This window comes from Lepidochelys olivacea (assembly GCF_965140295.1).
Source record: "Lepidochelys olivacea isolate rLepOli2 genome assembly, chromosome: 6".
NCBI classification, from domain to species: Eukaryota; Metazoa; Chordata; order Testudines; family Cheloniidae; genus Lepidochelys; species Lepidochelys olivacea.
This window is the reverse complement of record NC_140416.1, coordinates 29,867,651-29,892,738: the sequence shown is the minus strand read 5'-3', so window position 1 is coordinate 29,892,738 and position 25,088 is coordinate 29,867,651. Positions and strand designations below refer to the sequence as shown.

Sequence of the window (25,088 nt, the reverse complement as noted above, 5' to 3'; positions counted from 1 at the left end):
TCCTCCACAGCCCATGACAGAGTTAACCAATTCAGACAGAAAACTAGAGTTCAGTGTATCCAGTTATTTTTCCCTATATTGTAGGAGTATGAAGATTTGTATTTGAATAACACAGAAAATTGTATTCATCTCTATATTTTGGAATTAGTTGGAGGAATTAGCAGCTCCTCTTTTTCTCCCACCCAGACATATGATTCCTTCTCTGTGGAATGGCCCCTTCTTCAAAGCAAATATGGCTTTGGTCTTCTCTCTATTTTTGGTGGGCAGAGAAAGGGAAATAAAGAAATCTACAATCTCATCCCCTTTGGTCTGTTGGATGTGAGATGAGACTAGACTTATGAAAATATATGCACATTTTGTAAATCTATAATCCACTAGTTTTTTCTATAAGATGTTCACAGGTCTGCTATTGTATAACACAGAGCAATGCAAACTGTTTTTCTTATTACAGATCATCAGGGGGATGGATCCAAATTTGATCCAGATTTGGAATCTTCATATAAAGACTCCTTGAATCAAAGGGCAAATACTCCTTCCTTTTAAGTTTTCAGTAATGGAAAACTAAATGCATTGAAACTGAAACTCATTTGAATGAGTAATTTCCACAAGATAAAAACATTTGTCAGAATATTTTGACTACAAGTGATAAATACATTTTTAGTTTTTGTTCTCTTCCTTGACAGATATTGTTCACAGAGATCTAAAACTGGAAAACATTTTAGTTAAAAGCAGTGAAACTGATGAAGAAAATGAAATGAAATTAAATATAAAGGTAAGACTAGAAAGTGTAGCAACTGTTTGCTTTGAGCAATGGTTTAGATACCCAAATATCAAAGTCAGCCCCCTAGTAATGCCTATTTGTAGCTTTTGAATAGAGCCACTCTATTGTGTTATTAAGAACACTAAGAAACCTGCCCAACTTAATGCAGATATTGAAATGAATCATTTTGGAAGCTAAGTGCCACTGCTGAAAGATACTTTTTTGCAGGGTCAGATAGCTGTGGTATACCTTTAGGTCAGTTGAAACAAACCTTAAAGAAAGCATACCTTATTAATCTAGATCTACCTTAGGATAGTTCCAAACTCTTAGTAACACTAAGTTAGCAGGAATTCTAAGCTATAATTTTTAAATTGTGTATTGCCTATTTAATGTAAATGTGTTAGTAATTTAGAAAAATTACATCTAGACTAAGCCCTTGATTTAAATATAAATTATATACCATTCTAGGCTTTGTTGGATATTACTAAATATATACTAACTAAACACAATTAATGTACCATGTACTTTTATCTATAGATTTTAATTGTAATAATTGGTCCTTGAAGGCTAATAAATCGTATGTGATATACTAGTTGTTCCCCCATTTTAATAGCAGCTGCTGTGTGTTATTACAACCTTGTAGAATTGAAGTGTTGGATTGCTGATCTGCTCCAGTAGATAAAGTTGTATGTTCTATGTTGTGACATATATATCTATATAGAACATACTGCTTTATCTATATCATCTATATCATCAATGGCTATTAGCCAGGATGGGCAGGAATGGTGTCCCTAGCCTCTGTTTGCTAGAAGCTGTGATTGGGTGACAGGGCATGGATCACTTGATGGTAACCTGTCTGTTCATTCCCTTTGGGGCACCTGCCATTGGCCACTGTCAGAGGACAGGATACTGGGCTTGCTGGACCTTTGGTCTGACCCAGTATGGCCGTTCTTATGTTCTTATATCTCATACATTGTGTAATACTGATGCTTTTATAAAACGCTTTGGAAAATTCCATGGTGCAAAATCCAGCCAACATGTACCTTGGAGTCCACTTTGCATAACTTATTTTCATTCTGAGAAGCATAAAATTCTGGATCTTGATCTCTCCCCCAGTGTGGGACATGTGGGCTACACCTCTCTTCCTGCAAATACCAGAGGCACTTCAGACTTGTCATGAGTCAGAACACCTATTCTGTTCTTATGCCCAATTCTCTGTCTCCAGCAGTGCAAATAGAGCAGTGATTCAGCCCTCCTGGCTTATCCAGGGTAGTCTTGCTTTTATACCTCAGTTTAGAATTGCACCAAGCAAGATCTTTCTTCTCCTTCTCTCTCGCTCCTCTGTCCCTCAGGGCACTAAGGTTTTGCTAGGCTCCATTTTTTAATGGGGCTATCTGCAGAGATCTTTCCCTCTGTTTACCTTGTCCTCTTCATAGTAGACTAGGTCTGATGGAACAATCTGAAGACCAACGGAGAAAGTGAGAGATTGAGCTGTGGAGATCCTTTCATAGTTAGTGGCAATAGAAGTGGTTGTAGGATAGGGGAGCCACAGAGATCAGGGGAGAACAGCTCCCCTGTTTTCCAGGCATTATGTATATGCAAGTACATGGCTTATAGAAAACCTTGCTCCTCATTTTCCCTTTGTCCTCTCAATCGCAATCTTCCTCTCTCTTTTCCTTCTCTCTTTCTCATCCCCTTCAAAATCAATTACTGCCATTGCTGCCTCTTCCCCCACAAAAGTAATGAATTGCCCCTCACCCCACAAAATCAGTTACAGCTGCTGTCAGCCCCATCATCTTTTTGTGGAACCCTCATGCTGTTGCACCTGTTTCTGCTGCTTTCCTGAGATTTTTACATGCTTCCTTCAGCCTACTGCCTGAAGTGGGAGGATTGCTGTGATCTGTACTCTGCCCCTACCCATCACCGGAGCTTACAAGACTTGCGAGTATGGATGCTGGGATCTTCACTTCTCTCTCTCTAGCCTTGAGGAATGGTGTCTGCCTGAATCTTCACTATTCCTTTGACACTAGACCAGGGGTCTCAAACTCAATTTACCTTAGGGCCAGTGCCAGTCATCAAATCCTCCCAGCAGCCCAATAATGTCACTGAAGATGGTGTTCAGAAAAGAAAATGTTTATATTCTATTTTTTATTTTGAATTTCTTAGAAATAATAAAACTGTCATACAACTGTATACAACTCTTCACCTGCCAGAGAGTTTTTAGCGTTTGCCAGACACCTGGCAACACTTCAGTTCTGTCAGTTTGTTGATGTTCAGCCTCACTGACTGAGCAGCTGAAACCTTCAGGATTGCAGCGAGGTGTGCATCAGATAGTTGTGTTCGGTATTTTGATTTGTTTATATTAATTGTGGGGGGAAAACTGATGCAGCCTCCATGGCTGACTCTGCCTGGCGACTAGTGATGGTATCTCTGTCTCTCCCCCAGCCAATGGGAGCTACGAGGGGGTGGAGGGTAGCGGCACCTGCAGCAGACATTGCCGGCAGTGTGTCTGCCTTCATCTCTCCTCCACGGGCTGCAGTGGGGAGGTTCTCAGGCTGCAGATGGCCCACGGACTGGCACTTTGAGACCCCTGCACTAGACGGAGGAGTAACAGCTACAGAAGGAATGTGGAGGCCTACAGCAGTGGTCTCCAAACTGGGGTGTGCGAGATGATCCCAGGGGGTGCACTGCAGCAGGAGTGCCGCCGGATGGCACTCCGCCGGTTTTTTTTCTTCAGCAGCAGCTCTGCATGTCCATGGCTGGTGTTCCCCTCTGGCGGCCCGCCTGCGGTAAGTCTTCCGTTCTTCTTCCTTCGGCATCGCGTCTCCGGCAGGTCTTCTGGTCTTCACCCTGGGGTGCGCGAGCCAAAAAGTTTGGAGACCACTGGCCTACAGGAGCAGCCAGGAGACAGATGCTTCTTGGTGAAGGAATAGGTGCTGCTCCGTGTATGGCATATGCCAGCACAAGGCAGAGCCCCATACACCCCTGGATTTAGGGGGAGCCCTGAGTATAAGGGTAGAAACTCCTTTCAATTCCTGTCTACCACAAAGTATGAAAGGAGGGACTCTGCTGGGTAAAACTTCCCAGGGTAAAACTTGGGCCATGGACACCAGGAGAAAGGCCAGACCCAGGAGCAGGACCAATCCCTCCTTCCATTCCAAACTGCAGCTGGACTTGCCTCCATCCAGAAACAGCACTAGAGGGCAGGATATTCCTTCTCAAGCATATGGGTCCTGGCAACTTCAGACATATGAATGCTGGGAATAGGGCAGTATGCTGTGAAGATATGGGCTCTTACACAACCTTGGAGAAAAAGGGAAAACATCAAATCATTCTGAAGGTATTTAATAGCTTTTAGGACTAGGGATAGATGAATCTGTCCCTCAAGACACAAGGTACACAGGAGTCTACACCTGATAGTAAGAAAAAGATCAGGAAGAGTTTGGTCTGCCTGAGTTCTCAAAAGGCTGAACAAGTTGATGGAAGAAGTTGAAATTCAGAATTTAACTTCCAGGATTGCAGCAGACTCCTGAAGGATTCTACTGATACTGGTGGAACTGGCAGGCACTTGTCTGCATATTACCCTCAGCCCTTCTCACTGGCAGTCACCAATACCAATACAAAACATTACCTTTCATTCTGTCTGCATCCCTGAGAGTGTCTATGAAAGAACTGGCAGTGATATTATCCACTGAGGAGTCTAGAAACTTATCCATTGATGGCATACTTGACCGAATGTCAGCACCAGAGACCTCGCGAGAGACTTAGTGTCTCTCCATGCTATGGATAAACAAGTTTGTAATATGAAGAATTCTCTAATCCACTCTTGGAAGATTGTCAATCTGGGGGTTGAGAGAAACACAAGGAGAGCCGGTCTTCCCTATGCGATTCAGCAACATTCAAGCACTAATATTTAAGGTGATTCAGAGCCAAGAGTCATCAAGGCATCTTTAGTCATCAAGGCATCTTTACATGCATCTTTTAAAGTCTTGCATGGAGATTCCTATATGGATATGAATGCATGAGAGGGCTTCAGAGATTAATTTTAGAGGTCTAGAATCTTTGTCTACAAGAGATGCAAAGGAAAGTAAAGATACCAACCAGAGTGATGCAGTCCCCCAATTGATGGGCTTTTCCACATGAAGCCCATATAATGTAAGATTCTTCCTTCACAATCCAGATACTAGTTCATTCATCCTTTTGAAAACACTTTGAGCTTTATCTTTAATTCTCCACAGTCTCATTCTTGGATAGACAGTTGCTCCAGGTGGTGATCCTGTAGTAGTAGTAAATACTGCTAATTTTAGGGAAGAAAGAACCTTCTTTCTGTCCTACATACCTTCTCCCTGTAATTTTCCCTACTCTTCTCTATATCCCAAATGTCTCCCATTAGGGGAGAGGTCAGGATCCAGAATGGAAAACAATTTGTTACCAGATGTTTTCCTTTCTGATACTCACCTATCCCACTTGGGTTATTTTTGTGATGGCCTCTCCTTGGGTTCCTGTGTATAACTATCACAGTTGTATAGGGGCTTACTGTCAGGCATTTTACATCTATCGACTAGTAGAAATTCAGCATTTTAGTTCACCTTGGAAGTGCTTGTTTTCACGGATCCTAGCAAGTGCCCCATCCTGGCCACCCATTGCTCTGAGGGGAGTCCAAGCCTGTATGCTCTGGATTCCCAGGGGTGTTTTACGATTTTTGAGCCTGAATAGAGTTCAGCCACTGCCCCAATCTAGGGGTCCTTATGCACTGCAGAGCCATTGGTCATTATCTTTGAAAACTCATGGCGATCCGGGGAAGTCCCAGACGACTGGAAAAAGGCTAATGTAGTGCCCATCTTTAAAAGTGTGGGTAACAGCTTCTTCTTCTTTTTTTTTTAAACCTACTCACACTCATCAGTTTCATATAGAATAAACCTCTAATTTGGTTTTTAAACACTAGCTAACTAACTAACTGTAATGATGCTGGTTCTGGCGGGACCCAACTGAGAGTGCCAATTCAGGACAAATTGCTTAAAGCAGGGCAGTTACAGCCCAAGGCTGGGGTTTTTCCCACCTCTAAGGCAAACCAAACCAGCCAAACAGAGCAGACTTTGGTCTCACCCCGCTGGCTAACCACAAGTCACACAAGCAATTCCCTTAGACACTCCAGTTTCCCAGTATCTCCACCAGTGCCATTTGTTATGGGGACAAATGGTTATGAAAACCAATACCCAGTAAAAACAAAAAAGTTCTCTCGATCCCAAAGGATCAAGCCCCAGACCCAGGTCAATATACAAATCAGATCTTACCCACAAATCACGCTGTTGCCAATCCTTTAGAATCTAAAATCTAAAGGTTTATTCATAAAAGGGAAGAAATATAGATGAGAGCTAGAATTGGTTAAATGGAATCAGTTACATACAGTAATGGCAAAGTTCTTGGTTCAGGCTTGCAGCAGTGATAGAATAAACTGCAGGTTCAAATCAAGTCTCTGGAAGTACATCCGCAGCTGGGATGGGTCATCAGTCCTTTGTGTAGAGCTTCAGTTTGTAGCAAAGTTCCTCCAGAGGTAAGAAGCAGGATTGAAGACAAGATGGAGGAGCTGCAGCAGCTTTTTATATTCTCTTGCCATGTGGTTGGTCTTTCTTTGTCTCAAAGACAAGCTGTCCATCACATGGCACTGAAAAACCTCAGAGTTCTGTCCATAGGCAGGTCCCTGCACACCTTGCTGAGTCATAAGGCAAGTCTGCCTTCTCGCAATGGATCAGTTGTATAGCTGATGGTCCTTAATGGGCCATCAAGCAGGCTAGGCAGAGCTGACATCAACTTGTCTGGAGTGTTCCCCAGAAGCATAGCACAGGTTTGAAATACAGACAGTATAGAGCCAATATTCATAACTTTAACTATAAAAATGATACACATATAGACAGCTTAATCATAACCAGCAAATCATAACCTTGTCTTAGACACCTCATTCGACCCCCTTTATACAAGTTTTGGTGCCACTACAGGATTTTGGTTGCAACAATGATCTATACGGTCCCAGCTCATGTCAATAACGTCACACTAACTAACTAATGAAAAAGGTGTTTGGGGTTTTTCCAGACCAATTTTTCCAGTGTCTGTCATTGCTTGGTTCAAGGAAGGTGCTGGGATCCCACTCTGGATCAGAGCAGCAGAACATTACCCACAGAACTGCCTGTAATAATTATTTTTCCACCCCCTGCCGTTTTTTTGTTAAAGAGCCAGCCTGTAAGGTTAAGGGAGCCACCAGTGATTTAATAGGTAGGCACAAACACATAGAGTACAGTGCAGAATGTGTTAAGCAAAGCAGAGTGCAGTGGACCCAAGCTGCTGACCAGCCAAGCAACTGTTTCTGAAGAGCTGCCGAAGAGCCTTCACCCTCTTTTCTCTGGTTCAGGCAGCTGAATAATGCTTTCAACAGCCCCTCTCCCCTGCTGCTGCTTGCTCCCTCTCAACTTTCCTACTGCTGTGCAAGGAACATGCAATCATTGCAAGAAGTGGGCCCACATGGGAGGATTCTCTAGTCACTGATAGAGTAAGGAGTTGTTTTCTGCAGCAGTCCAAACTCTGTGTGATTCTTAATAAACAGCTCTCTCATTTTCCAGACATTTTGGTTTTGCTTCTCTTGACTTTCCTTCCTGACTTCTGGCCCTCTCCCTACTTACCCCCACCATGGACTGTATCTGATTGTTGCCTCTACTATCTGTAGTAGATTTTAGGTGAGCCTCCCAGCCTACCATATCAACATGGAAAGCAAAATGATTAACAGGAATTTGCCCATTATCCTTGGTGTCCTTATCTTTTTTGATGACCTCTGGGTTTAAGGTTATCTTGAATATCAGGAAAAACCTTTTAAATATCTTATGCTTAGATAGTGGAACAGGTTGCCTAGCAAGGTAGTTATGGAACAAACATTAGCAGTGTTTGATACAAAGTAACAGACATGTATGAAAGGAATGGGGTAGAGTCAGTGTTTTCCCCAAGAATTGAAATTAGGGGGTGTGTTCAAATTTGCGGGGCGGGGGTCAGGGTCGATGCGGGGTGAGACCATGAGGGTGAAGGTGGGCTGTATGGCACCATAATAAAAACTGAAAAATGTTTCATGACCATTTTATTAGATTTTAAAATCATCACACAAATTAAAGTTGGCTACTCAAGCCTTCTATGAAGCACTACATCTACATCCTTCTTGGTTTCTTGTTATAATTTTGCACAACTCTGTTAATGAACTTCTTGAATGCAATGCATTCATCTTTGGTGGCTTCTCGTGTGTCCAGTATTTCTGTTCCTTCAATTGATATGCTCATTAGTTCATTCACATGATCAGGCAGAAGGCGACTTCTTTCAAAACACAAAATTCTATTCAATGATGAAAAAGAATGTTCAACTGTAGCTGTTGTGACTGGGAGTAGCAAGAGATGAAGTCCTACTTCTTTCAGCCCAGGAAACATAGCATAAAGATCAGGTCGAGCCACTAGTGATGGTAAAAAAGAAGTTGAAGTCAAATCTTCATTCATTTGTCATATGATATTCCATTCTGTGTTCAAACTCTCTATTCTGTCCTGAGCACGTGGCAGCCCCATTGCTGGTAGTGCCTCACTCCACTCAACTGTCGGTGTTTTATAAGACTAGGATCTGTAATCGCTATGTAGAGGTTGAGTAGAATGTAGAAGTCGCTGTTGTAGATTTTTAAGAATCAAGTCTGTGTACTTTTTCAGTTGTCTTAACAAACACTTCTTGTCCTCTTCACTGAAGGATTCAATATAAATGCCTTCATTAGTCAACTTCTGGACTGAAGTCTTTGCTTCTTACAGTACTTTTTCAATGGATAGCTCTCTGACTGATCCAAATGTAGCTTCTGTTGCTGGACAAAGATCTACTACTGTTGTAGCAGATGCCTGGATGGCATTGTTTAATGACCCAAGTGGTTTCAACAGTAGACTTACAAGAGAGAGAATGGCAATAGTCTTCTCTGTATGTAGTAGCAAAAGTAATCCACCAGCCTCACTACTTAGCTCCATCCCATCTTGGTAGATACTTTCCAAAGCCAGTAATAATGGCTGGAGTAATTTTAAGACAACAGCCAAGGATCGCTCATGAGAAAGCTAGAGGGTTTTCCCAGGTTGGACTAATTTGAACTTCAGTCTCAGTGTATCTTCTATATTTTCCAAGATATTCAGTCTTTCTGGACTCTTGCTGAAAAAAGAATATAATGAAGACATTAAATTTATAGCTTTTTAAATGTTTTTTGAAGAGTCTACAGCTCGTACTAGCGCCAGTTGGAGTAGATGGCCTCTGCAGTGTGTATAGGAGAGATTAGGGTTACACTTTTCTCTGAGCAAAGCTTGTGCTCCACCATGTCTTCCAGAGAAGTTTGCAGCTCCATCAAGTGCACAAGCAGCCATCTCTTTGGGGTCCCATTGACAAGCATTTAACTCTTCTAAGATGTGGGTTGTCACAGATGCAGTCAATCTGTCTTCTATAACTCGAACATCTAGAAATGCATCTACTGGCCTACCACTGACATCAAGATAACATACACAATTACTTAATACTTGATGACCATTTGCATTGGTGCATTCATCAGCCATATATGCAATTATTTGAATGTGAAGAGAGAGTTCGTCACTTTTTCAACTGTTGAATCTTTCACTGTTGCACCACATGCGTCTAACCAGTCAGCTGAGTATCTTGCAGAAAGATAGTTAGCATTTGCTGGTCTTGTTCGGAACCAGTGTTCAACTTCAAGATGAACAAGTGACAATGCACTTAACATTGGCCTCCAGTTTGTAGTGTGTGTCACCTCTTCCTTAAATAGAAAGTATGATGCCACAGCCATGTTTGTTCGCATGAACTGTGTTGTGTCTCCAGCATTCTAACAGCCTCATTAACATTCACCGGTGTTGTCCTTGGTCAGAGGAGACTCAGAGTTCAGCGCTGCTTTCACATGAGTTCACATCCCTGGTGGGGGGCAAGAAGGCACCTTGCTCGTTCCTCCAGCTGCTCACTGTTCGCTCTGGCCACTGTTATTCGTTGTGCCACCGTTCACTCCATCTCTCTGTTGCCAGTGGCCCTGCACCGTCACCTTCTGGTGCCACCTGCCATTGTGACCTCTGCGAGTTGGTCTCTTGAGGTTCCACGTGGCTCTCAGGGATTTCAGCTGAGCTCTCAGTGGGGGAACCTCACTGCTAGTGCAGACTGGGCCTTCTCTTCCATAGAAACACTGTCCCACAGCAGGTCTAAGCACTTAGACCTGATTATCAGTGATTTCAGCTGTAGTGGTCACTTAACAGAACAAAAGACTGTCTATGGAGCCTAATCAGCTTTGTCTTTAAACAGGGGAGAGGGGCAGGTCAAATACTACTTGAGGCTCAGGCAGACCATCAAGCAAAACACCTGCCCCCACCCTCTTTCTTGATGCCCTCAATCAGCACAGGGTAAGTACAGTTCTCCTGCCCTTTACTCATACAATAAGAATAACAACATTTCTTTACCATCTGCATTCAAATGATTTGTAACCCAACCCCAGCTAAAATCTATCACTTGGGCAACACAGCTCTATTTGCTGGATACCTAGGTAGATTAGGTGTGAATGTAAATACACTCTTGTCCTGAAGCCTTTCCCCCCAGCACCCAGCTCATCACTAGCTGTCAGGGAGAGCTCATTTAAACTTTGCTTATAAATCATAATTTGAAATTATTAGGTTGGCCAACAATCACCGAAATGAATGCACTGACATTGTTATAAAAAACAGCTGTATAAGGAAGCTAGTCTATGTTCATACTTTTCAAATCTATTCTTTTTTTCAGATACACATATTTTATGATACACTTTATATGCTTTTAAAGTGTGTATTAATGTTTCAATTTCAATTCAAATTTCCAAACAATTGCTAAATTGGCAAAACTGCATGTAAGTAGTTCACAAACCTGTGGCAGGGAGGTGTTGGGGAAATTCAGGGGGGGGTAAGCACCCCCATTGGGGAGGTGTAGGGAAATCCCTGGATAGAGTCCTTCCTACTTGAGGTAGGAGATTGAGTGGGATGATTTGAGAGAGGTCCAGTCAAACTCTATTCTCTCTGACTACAGCCATTTTGCTACAAACAATAAACTCTAAGCTGGACAGAAGAACTTCAGCTTCATGTCAGTATGGATAGTTTCCTTACTGTGTTGTTTCCTGTAGGTGACTGATTTTGGTTTAGCTGTACAGAAAGCAGGTGGCAGTGAAAGCATGTTTCAGTCTACGTGTGGGACTCCTACCTACATGGGTAAGTTCAGCACTTCATACAGTTTATGAATGTTTGTTTTATTCTTATTACATGAAGAAATGCAATATAACTCTTCGTGTTCTTTCTTGCTCACAAATAGCCATGGAGAGGTGCTACTTCTTAGCTCCTTTTGTCAGGAGCTTCCCCCTCCCTTAAAGGAATTGGCATACCAGATCAGGCCAATGATCTGTCTAGTCTGATATCCTGTCTCTGATAATAGTCTTTACCATATGCTTCAGTGGGAGGTGCCAGTAACTATAATGGATAATAATAATAATAGTGGAGGAGTTTCTTTCTAACCCTTGCAGTTATAGTGACCAACTTTGTGTCCTTGAAGCATGAGGCTTTATATTCCTTATAAACTTCGTATCCTATCTTGTGTAAATGTGGATGTTCACAGTATCCATATTGTTTAATTCACTTTTTTTAATCCTACTAAGTTCTTGGCCTCTCCGGTAGCAGTGGATTCCACAGACTAGAAATGCATTTTGTTGAATTTTTGCTCCCAGTATAACAAGGATAACACAGCTGTTGAATACTAACAAAGTACATGACTGTTGTTTGTTCAGATGTCCTTCCTCTCTCCAGTCAGCCGGAGAGCAGGCTAGAAAGGTCTGAGGTCTTCCAGCGAGAGCTCACACTGTGGATCTAAGGGAAAGAGGCATCGACCCATTCCCCACCTCCCAAAAAGCAGAATCCCAACCCTTACTCAGGCCTTCGGCATGCTCAGAATTAAAGGTCCTAACTAGAAACAGGAAACTTGCGCTTCTCAAATTTCACGTACATCACCATCTCGCCCGCCCCCAAACCTCCCTCAGATAAAATGGGAGGACATGGAGACCCTAGTCTTCCTAAACTTTGCAAAGGGAAAAAGAGGTACAAAGGGTTTAAACACTGAGGCTATGTCTACACTTCAGCTGCTACAGCAGCACAGCTGCAGCACTGAAGCTGTACCGCCGTAGCGCTTGGCTGTCGACACTCACTACAACGTAGAGAAGGGTTCTCCTGTTGCTGTAGTTAATCTGTCTCCCCAAGAGGCGCTAGCTAGGTCAACGGAAGAATTCTCTGTCAACTTAGCGCTGTCTACACTGGGACTTAGGTCAACGTAACTGTGTTCACCAATGTGTACATTGCTCACACCCCTGAGTGTTATAACTGGTTTGATTTACCTTTTTAATGTAGATGTGACATAATATTGCTTCACATAGGAACTGCCATATGTGTGGTTCTTTCTCTGACAGTGACTGGTATCTGATGCTTCGGAAGAAGTTGAACCAAATATTGAAGTTGGTAATTATGGAGTAACCTGCCCATAGATCAAATTTGTTAAAACTCCCTTCCTCCTCCCAAATCAGTTAGTAGATGTCTTATGACCTTCTAAACTTTTTTTTTTATCTTGTATATTATGGATGTCCTCATCATCCAGTATCTAATTGTGTTTCAAATCCTACTGAGCTCTTTGCCTCAATGATACATTTAGGCAATGAGTTTCACAGATTGACTAGCTGACTGTGGATTCGCAAAAAGAAAAGGAGTACTTGTGGCACCTTAGAGACTAACCAATTTATTTGAGCATGAGCTTTCATGAGCTACAGCTCACTTCATCGGATGCATACCGTGGAAACTGCAGCAGACATTATATACACACAGAGATCATGAAACAATACCTCCTCCCACCCCACTGTCCTGCTGGTAATAGCTTATCTAAAGTGATCATCAAGTTGGGCCATTTCCAGCACAAATCCAAGTTTTCTCACCCTCCACCCCCCCCCACACAAACTCACTCTCCTGCTGGTAATAGCCCATCCAGTGACAACTCTCTTCACAATGTGCATGATAATCAAGGTGGGCCATTTCCTGCACAAATCCAGGTTCTCTCACCCCCTCACCCCCCTCCAAAAACCACACACACAAACTCACTATCCTGCTGGTCCTCTACAGCAAACAGGGAAAGATTAAGAATGAGCTCTCAAAAATGGATACTCTCATAAAAAACCAACCTTCCACACAAACTTCCTCGTGGCTGGATTTTACTAAAACTAGACAAGCCATTTACAACGCATACTTTGCTTCTCTACAAAAGAAAAAGGACACTAAACTTTCTAAACTACTACATGCTACAAGGGGCCACAGCAATGGTTCCCTCAACCTACCTAGCAATATTGTTAATCTATCCAACTATACTCTCAGCCCAGCAGAAGCAGCTGTCCTATCTCGGGGCCTCTCCTTCTGCCCCTCCACCCCCACGAACATGATACAGTTCTGTGGTGACCTAGAATCCTATTTTCGACGTCTCCGACTCAAGGAATATTTCCAAAATACCTCTGAACAACATACTAATCCACAGAGGCCTCCCTACCAACACTATAAAAAGAAGGATTCTAGGTGGACTCCTCCTGAAGGTCGAAACAGCAGACTGGACTTCTACATAGAGTGCTTCCGCCGACGTGCACGGGCTGAAATTGTGGAAAAGCAGCTTCACTTGCCCCATAACCTCAGCCATGCGGAACGCAATGCCATCCACAGCCTCAGAAACAACTCTGACATCATAATCAAAAAGGCTGACAACGGAGGTGCTGTTGTCATCATGAATAGGTCGGAATATGAACAAGAGGCTGCTTGGCAGCTCTCCAACACCACTTTCTACAAGCCATTACCCTATGATCCCACTGAGAGTTACCAAAAGGAACTACAGCATTTGCTCAAGAAACTTCCTGAAAAAGCACAAGATCAAATCCGCACAGACACACCCCTGGAACCCCGACCTGGGATATTCTCTCTACTACCCAAGATCCATAAACCTGGAAATCCTGGGCGCCCCATCATCTCAGGCATTGGCACCCTGACAACAGGATTGTCTGGCTATGTAGACTCCCTCCTCAGGCCCTACGCTACCAGCACTCCCAGCTACCTTCGAGACACCACTGACTTCCTGAGGAAACTTCAATCCATCGGTGATCTTCCTGATAACACCATCCTGGCCACTATGGATGTAGAAGCCCTCTACACCAACATTCCACACAAAGATGGACTACAAGCCGTCAAGAACACTATCCCCGATAATGTCACGGCTAACCTGGTGGCTGAACTTTGTGACTTTGTCCTTACCCATAACTATTTTACATTTGGGGACAATATATACCTTCAAATCAGCAGCACTGCTATGGGTACCCGCATGGCCCCACAGTATGCCAACATTTTTATGGCTGATTTAAAACAACTCTTCCTCAGCTCTCGTCCCCTAAAGCCCCTACTCTACTTGCGCTATATTGATGACATCTTCATCATCTGGACCCATGGAAAAGAAGCCCTTGAGGAATTCCACCATGATTTCAACAACTTCCATCCCACCATCAACCTTAGCCTGGTCCAGTCCTCACAAGAGATCCACTTCCTGGACACTACAGTGCTAATAAACAATGATCACATAAACACCACCCTATACCGGAAACCTTTCACCCTGACCACACCACACGATCCATCGTCTACAGCCAAGCTCTGCGATACAACCGCATTTGCTCCAACCCCTCAGACAGAGACAAACACCTACAAGATCTCTGTCAAGCTTTCTTACAACTACAATACCCACCTGCGGAAGTGAAGAAACAGATTGATAGAGCCAGAAGAGTTCCCAGAAGTCACCTACTAAAGGACAGGCCTAACAAAGAAAATAACAGAACGCCACTAGCCATCACCTTCAGCCCCCAACTAAAACCCCTCCAACGCATTATTAAGGATCTACAACCTATCCTGAAGGATGACCCAACACTCTCACAAATCTTGGGAGACAGGCCAGTCCTTGCCTATAGACAGCCCCGTAACCTGAAGCAAATACTCACCAACAACCACATACCACACAACAGAACCACTAACCCAGGAACTTATCCTTGCAACAAAGCCCGTTGCCAACTGTGCCCACATATCTATTCAGGGGACACCATCACAGGGCCTAATAACATCAGCCGCACTATCAGAGGCTCATTCACCTGCACATCCACCAATGTGATATATGCCATCATGTGCCAGCCCCTCTGCCATTTACATTGGTCAAACTGGACAGTCTCTACGTAAAAGAATAAATGGACACAAATCAGATGTCAAGAATTATAACATTCATAAACCAGTCGGAGAACACTTCAATCTCTCTGGTCATGCAATCACAGACATGAAGATCGCTATCTTAAAACAAAAAAACTGCAAATCCAGACTCCAGTGAGAAACTGCTGAATTGGAATTCATTTGCAAATTGGATACTATTAATTTAGGCTTAAATAGAGACTGGGAGTGGCTAAGTCATTATGCAAGGTAGCCTGTTTCCCCTTGTTTTTTCCTACCCCCCTTCCCCCAGACGTTCTGGTTAAACTTCGATTTAAACTTGGAGAGTGGTCAGTTTTTATGAGCTATTGCCAGCAGGAGAGTGAGTTTGTGTGTGTGTGTGTGTGTGTCCCGGAAAAAAAAAGGGGGGGGGTGAGAGAGCCTGGATTTGTGCTGGACATGGCCCACCTTGATTATCATGCACATTGTAGGGAGAGTGGTCACTTTGGATGAGCTATTACCAGCAGGATAGTGAGTTTGTGTGTGTGGTTTTTGGAGGGGGGTGAGGGGGGTGAGAGAACCTGGATTTGTGCAGGAAATGGCCCACCTTGATTATCATGCACATTGTGAAGAGAGTTGTCACTTTGGATGGGCTATTACCAGCAGGAGAGTGAGTTTGTGTGTGTGTGGGGGTGGAGGGTGAGAGAACCTGGATTTGTGCTGGAAATGGCCCAACTTGATGATCACTTTAGATAAGCTATTACCAGCAGGACAGTGGGGTGGGAGGAGGTATTGTTTCATGATCTCTGTGTGTATATAATGTCTGCTGCAGTTTCCACGGTATGCATCCGATGAAGTGAGCTGTAGCTCACGAAAGCTTATGCTCAAATAAATCTGTTAGTCTCTAAGGTGCCACAAGTACTCCTTTTCTTTTTGCGAATACAGACTAACACTGCTGTTACTCTGAAACCTGACTGTGGATTGTTTAACAAAGTAAAAACAGATCTCCTTCTGGGAAAGATAATGAAGAATAAAAAATTTAGCCCCACAGGCATGTCAGCCTCCAAAAAAAATGCTACTGTATCTCGAAATATTTTTTAAAAGGAGGGTTCTGTGTAGGATGAAATTACTTTGTGATCAGTAGCTAACCTTTATAGCTAATCTAGAAATAGCTGTTCTTCCTAGTCAGCGTATGTAACAAGTACAAGCTAGGCACTTAAAAATGCTTTGGGCCACATCCTCTGGTGATGTCATTTCATTGCCTTTATTGGAGTTACACCAGCGAAGAATCTGGTCCTCTGTATTTTCTTCTTTTGGAGACATGAAACTGTATGAATTCTCCAGCTCTCGCACTTCACAATGGAACCATCTTTTCCCCTTCTTTTAATAGATTAGATTAATGCTAGTATAAAATATTCTTAAAATATAATACGTTAGCTAATATCTTAAGGATGAGATGATAGTTTGATTTGTAGCTTTTGATAAATTTGGCAAATACCAACAATGGGATTACTTCTTTAAACGTTTTGTCTACCAGTTTTGATATTATGACAGTACTTTAAAGTACATTCTGTAGCTTGATATCTTCAAAGCAAGGGGCAAATGCTTTGAAAAGGAGACTTTAAATGACAACAGAATGTTAAATAGTATGTTAAAATGTTATTGAGGTTGAGATAGTTAATCAGACTTTGTTGAGATGGTGGGAGAACACCTACTAAGACAGCCACTGTCAATTTGCTCCAGTGCTGCGTATGTTGGGGTAGTGATCCATGAAGCATTTAGCTTTCTCTTTCTCTCTGGGGCAAAACATGTCATTTTCATTGATTCTGGGAACAAGGACTTCAAGTCTTGCAGTGAGCTCATGACCTTCAGTCCCATAATGTAGTAGATAAACCATCACCAATTTGGCCCCCCAGAGCAGCATTTTTTTTTTAACATACGGCTGTATCAACATAAAAATGATTAGTGAATAGATCAGTGTGTGCATTTTGTAATGTAGTACACATAGAAATAAAGATATAAACCTATTTGAGTGTTCAAAAACATTTTTATTTTCAGGATTGTTAATTTTTAAAAATTCTGTACACTGTACAGAGTATATGTTAGACAATAGGTGTTACCAAAAGCCCTTATGCTGTATGAAGAAAAAGTGCATATTCTTGCATATTACACTTACTTTTCAGAAAGGAAAAATATTTATGTGGTATCATGCTGTACTTTAAATCAGTGTTTTATAAATAATGTTTTAACAATTTACGACTTGAAAAACAATACCACATTTAGTCACACAGTTAATGTCACAATGTCACAATCCTGTTAGAAGCTAAATGATAAAAGTGAGGACACATCAACATGAATTGTTAAGGCCTGTACATTATTCATTTAAACATCTGCTGTTGGTTCTTTTTTTCATGGGGGAATAAATTATACCACATCAGCACATTCTTCATGCTTTGTGTTTAAGCATTGAAAAGTAATTTTTTCTATTATTAATATTATTTTTTCTGCTTGGTTGGTAGCCCCAGAAGTTATCAGTGCCCATGACTATAGCCAACAGTGTGACGTTTGGAGCATAGGCGTCATTATGTACATGCTGTAAGTAGTTTGTAAAATCAATATAAATGTACTGTCCCTTTATAATAAAACTGCTTATGAATTTTCATTAAAATAAAAAGTAAACTTGTGTGCAAAGAGGTTTTAGACTGGAGATCTTTGAGATAATAACCTATATGAAATATATTACAAATGAATGTCCCAAAAAGAGAGCTAAAAGTATGCTCAGATTTTGAAGAATACAGTTTATAGTCCTGAAATAACATCTGATTACAGAACATTGCATTGTCATTCTAAAAAATTAAACTAAGGATTTAGGTGTTGTCTTTTTAACATGCTGGCCTGAGGGAATTGGCTATTGACTTGCAAATTATAGGGTAAATCCTCAAATGGAATGCACAACCCAAGGAAAAAAGCTGCATACCCAGGGAAAGGTGCAGGGAAAGGTGCAGGGCTTGTCTAAATGGTGCTGCAGTGCAGACTAGAGGGGTGTGAATTGTAGAATGTTCGAATGTGTCATGCTCTAGCTGCCTTGTGTAGATCCTGCTGGCATGAGCTAAAAGATACCTAATGCATGTTAATGTAATCCTGTCTGAAATGTGACTACATCAATGCGAACTAGATACCTTTTAGTTGGCATCAGCACAGTCTGCATGGGATAGTTAGAGCATGACACATTAGAGCGTTCTACATTTCACACCCTGCTGTTTTGCACTGCAGCACCTTTTCTCCAGTTTATAGTAGCTAGCAGGCAGTTATGGTGTGCAACGGCTGCAGAGTCTCTCTGCACAGGTTGTCTGTCCTCATGTAGCAGTAATGAAGAAATTCCACTTCATTCTGGGCCTTACATGTCTGTCTGAAAAGATGCTGGATTTGACTTTGTGATTTACCTTGATGCTATCAAAGCATGCTGTTGTAGGAGGGACTGTATGCATGTCTTTAATAAAGCTTCTCATAATGTAGCAGCAGTACCATGCCTAGACAGCAGTACATTCATTGTTACCAAATTATGAGATGTTATTTCTCAGAGAGAAATGTGTCAAAATTAGTTATTAGCTGAAAAATCATACAAGCATATCCCAATTATTAAAAACAAGATACAGCAAAAATACTTACAGGAGTGCCTTGCATAATATAGTCTATAAAGAATGAAAAGTGAGACTTACATAAATTAAAGGTGACATTGCTTACAGATGCTCTTTTTGATTTAGTATTTGCATATTCTTAATTTTTCTCTTGGTCTCTTTCTCTTCTTAGCTTCCTTCTCCCTAATTCATGGTTTTAATGTATTCATGGTTTAGAGCCTTGCTTCCTTCTATTTGATCCACTAGTGTGCTTTCTATGCCAAGACTTTTCTACTTCTCTTGCGTGCAATCTGATTCTTTTATGTTCTACCCTTTGTGCGCATGTGCACACGTGCACGCACGCACACACACACACACAATTCATATTCTCATACCTTCCCCATTTTGGGGATTTTGTTTTCTTTCTCCGTGCAGTGGTTCCTCTGTCTTTGGTTTTTTTTGCTTTGCAACTAACCCACCTTTGTTTTTGTTCTCAGCATAACAAAGGCCTCATCGTAGTTTTATTACCTGTATTCTTATTTTTATTTCTAGTGTGTATTGTGTTATGTGAACTTTTTTATGCTTGTGCATCATCAGTTTTATGGTCCTGTTTTATGGTATTAATGTTGGTATGGCAGTAGTTATAGTTGCACAACTCAGTACAATAGAATATATTTTAAAATGGGCATTAGAAATTGGGTGATTTGATTGGCTAATAAGAATTCTGAGCTGTGTCTGCAATCAGCACAATTCACTGCTCAGAACTTGTAAAATTCGGAACAGTGAATTGTGTTGCTAACAGTCACAGCTCAGAACTTCTGACCTTATTCCTTAATTAGCAATATAAATATTTTTAAATTAGCATTTTATAATCACAGCAATGCTAGAACAATGTAGCATTAATTCACACCTAGTTGTGTTGATAGCACAAGATTGAACATACTGTACGTGAGTTAATAGAATCCATTTCACACTTCTTTTATTGCTTAATTTGAAAATAGTATTAGAGAAAGCGGTAGGATATTCTTCTATTAACTCTGTTTTTGCAAGTGGCGCCTCCCTCGCCCTCTGCATCATGGCATAAGTTTCTGGTCTTCCCTTAATGGGTTTAAAGAAGCTATTACAACCATTACTGCCACTATCACGACTTTGACCCTTCTAGGCTACTACTAATGCCTCCCTTTGACATGCTCCATCCTGACACCCAGTGTATTATTGCCACCAGAGGCTTGATCTCTACTTATCTGGGGGGCATAAGGTGACTCAGACTGTCTCTGCATAATGGGACAATGCCAGCATAATGCATTTTTATATATAATTTAAGCTGAGGTGTACTTTAAACTTTCCATTTTGTTTCTATTTTAATGTGAAGTGATAGAATCATAAACAATAGTAATCAATGAAGACAGTCCATTAACATGTAGAAGTATGTTAGTTTATTGATGAATAAAGGAATCTTGTTGCTCAGTATGCTAAGTGTATGCCTAAATTCTGTTGTGTACTGGGTAGGGGTAAAGAGTTTCTTTCCTGTGTGCAATCAGCACTGCTTTGTAGCAGTTCAGAGAGTGCTAATATAGACAGCTAGCTAACATGTTACCCTATAGGTAAGGCTTTTACCTAAGGAGGCAAATCTAGCCCTCCCTCCCTCATCCATGCCCCGTGGCTAGTGTATACATTGCTTATAGCACTAACCAATAGCTGACGGCAGATATGGGATACACAAATCCTGTCACTGTCCAATATTTACAGCATCATAGATTAAAATGAAGCCACGCTTAAAATTCTTTCTTTTCTTGAAATTGAGTTCCATGTGGATAAGTGCCGGGGAAGGGAGAGGAAAAAACCATGAAGGATAAAAGAGAACAGAGTAGTTTTTGTTAAAAGTGATTTTGAGATTAAAGCTTTACGGGAGGAAAAAATGCTAAAATATTAATTTTATGTTTACCTTAACAAAATTAAAAATTAAAACAAAGTAAAAGAAATCCCAGGATAAAAATTTTATACTTTGATACAAAGTGACAGACATCCTTCACTAGGAGATGCCAACTACATTTTCAGTAGCTATTTCTGTGTTTTGAGAGTAGAGCTAAAAACTTAATTTGTGGCAAATAATTTATTTGATTAATTTAGGCTTTATTTCTGTTTTCAAACAGTCCACGAGCAGAATTTATTCACTATTTGAAATTATTTGCCATGTAAGTCTTTGTCTGTAGATTGTTCACAAGCAACTTGTTATGAATATTTGAAATTTAATTTCTGGTGATTAGTTTTTATTCAAAACATAAGTCGTATATTTCTGCTCTCTGATTTGATCATCATTCAGTAGACTGTAGTTTCCATGGTAAATACTTTGCATTTACAAGTCCAAAATTTACTTTCCATGAATATTATATTGTGATCACTTCGAATTTGGAGTTTCTGTGAACATTCCTTTCGGTAAACTAGAATGTTCACAGAAACCAAACACAAAAGAGTCAAGAACATATGCAAAGGAAGTTCATTTATTTAATATTTGCACAAATGTTTTCTTAATATTTGCCCAGCTTTGTTTTGAATGTGTTCATTTGTTTGTTTCTTTCCACGTTAGTCTGTATATAATTAATATAAAAGATAAAAATGTAGTAATGCTGTATTGTATTATTTCCTTTAAGTGTAAACTGAATTGGCGGACATGAAGTCCAATACCATGTAGTCCAGTCATTTGTTTTAATATTGTACTTACTCTACTATCAAGAAATTTGTTATATAATTTATTTGATACCAAGAAATACCAGGGATGTCTGTGTTCGCAAATAATTTACACACATGTATCTCCTAGATATTTTTCTGACACTTCTGTAGATTTATTTTCTTAATCACTTTTCTGTTGACACATTAGTTTAGATTATACCACATCAGGCAATTTCCACATTATGTAGCTCAATAAAGTGTCGAGATATGACTACATATAGTAAATGTCAAATTTAAAAAGATCAAAGTTACTTAATTTCCTATAGTGCAGTTCTTTCCTGAAAATTGACTTTGGTCAAAGGATATCATGAGTTTCCATCTTTCTCTCTCAATGACTTATGTCAATTTTTTTTCAATTTACAGATTTAAAAAAATGTTCTAATTGCTAGTGCCACAAACTCAACCTGGGCTCTGAGAACTGAACTAGGCTCTTTCTGACTCGTGCATTTTGCGGGCTGAGACTGTGTTTACCTCTGTTTGAACAACCCCATGCAAAATAATTTATTAGGTTTAAAGATCTGAAGGCACCATGATAATCATCTAGTCCGACCACCTGCATAACATAGACCACAGGACAATAATTCCTAAATTGAGCCCAGTGACTTGTGGTTGAACAAGAGCATATCTCTTAGAAAAACATCCAGTCCTGATTTAAAGACTTCAACTGAAAGAGAACCAATCACATGTCTTGGTCAATTATTTCAATAGTTTATTATCATTGTTAAAAATTTGCACCTTATTTCCAGTTTGAATTTTTCTAACTTTAGCTTCCAGCCATTGGATTTTGTTACACCTTTGTCTGCCAGATTAAAAATCTGTGAGATATTAGTCATCTTCTCCCTTTGTGGGTTGTGACTGAGACTGTAATTAAGTTACCTCTTAACCTGCTTTTTGATAAGCCCCTTAATCTCTCCTAGTAAAGTATATTTTTCAGATCCTGAAATATTCTTACAGATCCCTTCTGAACCTTCTCCAGTCATCTGGTCTGTTTTATTTTGTGTACCTGTTATTCCATGAGTGGAAAATGGTAAGAATCTATTAATTGACCTTACTTTTATTGTAGATTATGTGGTGACCCACCCTTTATAGCAAGCTCAGAAGAAAACCTTTTTGAACTAATAAAGAAAGGAGAACTGCACTTTAATAATCCAATCTGGCAAACAGTTAGTGAGGCTGGTAAGTACTCAACTATCTGACAAAACAAACACCAAGAATACAACAATGAACTCAGCAAACAATTACAGTATTTTGAACCTCCTTAAGTAATTTTCTCATAAAAGTAAAATTGAGTCTAAGAAAAAAATTCACTTAAATGATTTCATGAACTAACTTCATCTCATTATAAGTAAAATATTCTCTGCTGAATTAAAGCATTCACAGACATTTGGGAGATGTGTTGGGTTTGTTATAATTAACAGAAATTAGATTTATCAAAGTGTCTTTTTATAGCTAAACATGTACTGCAGCTACTTCTGAGAGTAGATCCTGCCCACCGAATCACAGCTAATGAATTGCTTGATAACCTGTGGATAACAGTAAGTTTTGAGTTTTTTCTTTAAAAAATTCTTCCCATCTTATGTTTTCTAACTGAATTTTGACCTTCCAGCCATGGATGCTGTATCACCTCTGTCCTTTCCAATAAATAAACAGACATAGCCTCCTATTTGGGCCCCATCCAGTTCCCACTGAAGTCAATAGGAGTATATCCACTGACTCCAGTGGGCTTTGGATAAGGCCCTTAATCTCTTACCAGGGCCTGAGACTGCGTTTCTTGCCCAGGCAAATTTATGTTGACTTCAAAGGGTGTTTCATCTCCATAAGGAAGTACAGAATCGGGTCCTAGCTGATTAAATCTCACAACATTCCTGTAAAGTTGGTCAATATAATTATACTTATTTTTTTAGAGGGGCAAATTGAGCCACAGAGAAATAGTGACTTTTCCTAGACAAGTGAGTTATAGAGCCAGGAAGAAAATCTAGGAGTTCCAAACCCATTCTCTAAGTTCTATAATCACTGCACTATGGTATAGAACATCTAAACGATGAGACTATTAAACACTCAGATGGTTATCAAAACACATGCACCCCATTATGCAGCTAATTGGAAGGTCAGGCAGAGGGGATGGAGATGGGGAGATAGCAACAAAATAGTAGTGGTAGCCATCCTTAATTGCTCTTGCAGCTGGGCTCAATGCTAAGAGGACACAGAGGCACCTGAGGCTTATCAAGAATCATTGGCTCTGTAGGGGAGCTAGAACACCTCTATACGTCACTCAGAATGAGCTACCAGTTTCTCATCACTCCTTCAGCCCCAACAGAGCCACTCCAGCAGCAATAACATGGCCCTGCTCCAGCTGAGCAGGGAGATCTCAGAGGAGACAATCAACTACTGTCATGTGAATTCTTGAGGCAGGGCCACAGCTGACCCTGGCACTCTCTCAGTGGCTTGTGAAGTGTGATGACACCTATATTAATTCTGCCTTGACGTACCAAGAGAACCTCCCTGTTCTGTGCATCAGTAAACTGTGGACCTGGAAATCGGCTGTAATTTTTGGTTTGTGGCTTACCAAACTGTACATTGGTGGAGTTCTAGTGTAAATCATGTATAAGAGCTACAAAATTTAAACAGAACATTCCCCTAATTCATAATAAACCTTTCCTTCTTTTCATACTATACATTTCTCAAACACTAGACTTAATTTACTGTGTTATTTTTCATTTAAAAAGTAAGTAGGAGAATAGTTTTTCTCAGATCTAGCTATGCATTTTTCACTGAGCCCCATGTAAATTATTTTTATAATTACTGGTAGTAATTATGTATCCAACACCTGCAAATTTTAGTTTCAGCACAGGACAATAACCCAGATTCTCTGTCAAGTTTGGATTTTTATAGATAATGGGATGGATTTTTAGCCCAAGATCATATTGGCTTCTGCTATCACAGACCCTGAGAGCAACCCCCCAGCTGCAGGAAGTCCATTGGTGAGGGGAGTGTAGTTACAGAAGGCATCTACAACCACTCCTCTGTCAAGAACGAGTGTACTGAAAAGTGGGAACCAGGGGATGTGCTGATTTAACAGAACCCCAGGTACAAGGTTCCAAGCATAATGTAAATCTGTTCCTTCATGACAAAACTCTCCGGAGCCAGTAGTACTGCAGACAGCAATCTCTCTCCTACCACCACTCTTATAAATTAAGTGTGGGAACGCATAACTGACCTCTAAGAAAATACCCATTTTAACTGACTCTGTTTAAAAAATGGGTGCACTTATCATGGCGGTTTCCTTAAATGTAGATGGGACTTCTGTTGAATATATGCATATCTCTGTTCAGACCTGAGTCCTGCAACTGTTTTTTATTAGTAAACTGTTTTATTTAATTTGCCCCCAAACATTTGTTTTCTTGTATACGAGGCACTGATATTGTGGCATTCGAAGAGGAGTAGTTAAATGTTTTTCAGTTTCCAATAAGAAACTCGCTAGATTTGCTAAGGAGTGTAGAGTGAGGAAGTGAGGACTTTCAGTGATAAGTGATACTACTTATGTGTTGTCTTCAGTGTTCCTTAAGATATCTGAGGGATCTGTAGCTCCTGTTTAACTTCAGTGGGAGTTGTAGGTGCCCAGTACTGAAAATCAGGCCACTAGTTTCTACTTCATGCTTGTGCTTTGAT

The 25,088-nt window shown here is 40.7% G+C and overlaps 1 protein-coding gene across 11 annotated transcripts in view; it reads left to right on the top strand.

Annotated features, from left to right (window-relative positions):
* The window catches only part of STK33 (serine/threonine kinase 33), a 92,454-nt gene that overhangs the window by 54,352 nt on the left and 13,014 nt on the right, over window positions 1-25,088 (top strand). For all 11 annotated transcript variants that reach the window (XM_084630448.1, XM_084630451.1, XM_084630454.1 and 8 more), the window contains 5 exons: window positions 684-772; window positions 10,953-11,037; window positions 17,592-17,667; window positions 22,483-22,595; window positions 22,869-22,954. In XM_084630448.1, the coding sequence (XP_084486574.1) occupies window positions 684-772; window positions 10,953-11,037; window positions 17,592-17,667; window positions 22,483-22,595; window positions 22,869-22,954 (449 nt within the window). The remainder of the gene's footprint in view (window positions 1-683; window positions 773-10,952; window positions 11,038-17,591; window positions 17,668-22,482; window positions 22,596-22,868; window positions 22,955-25,088) is intronic.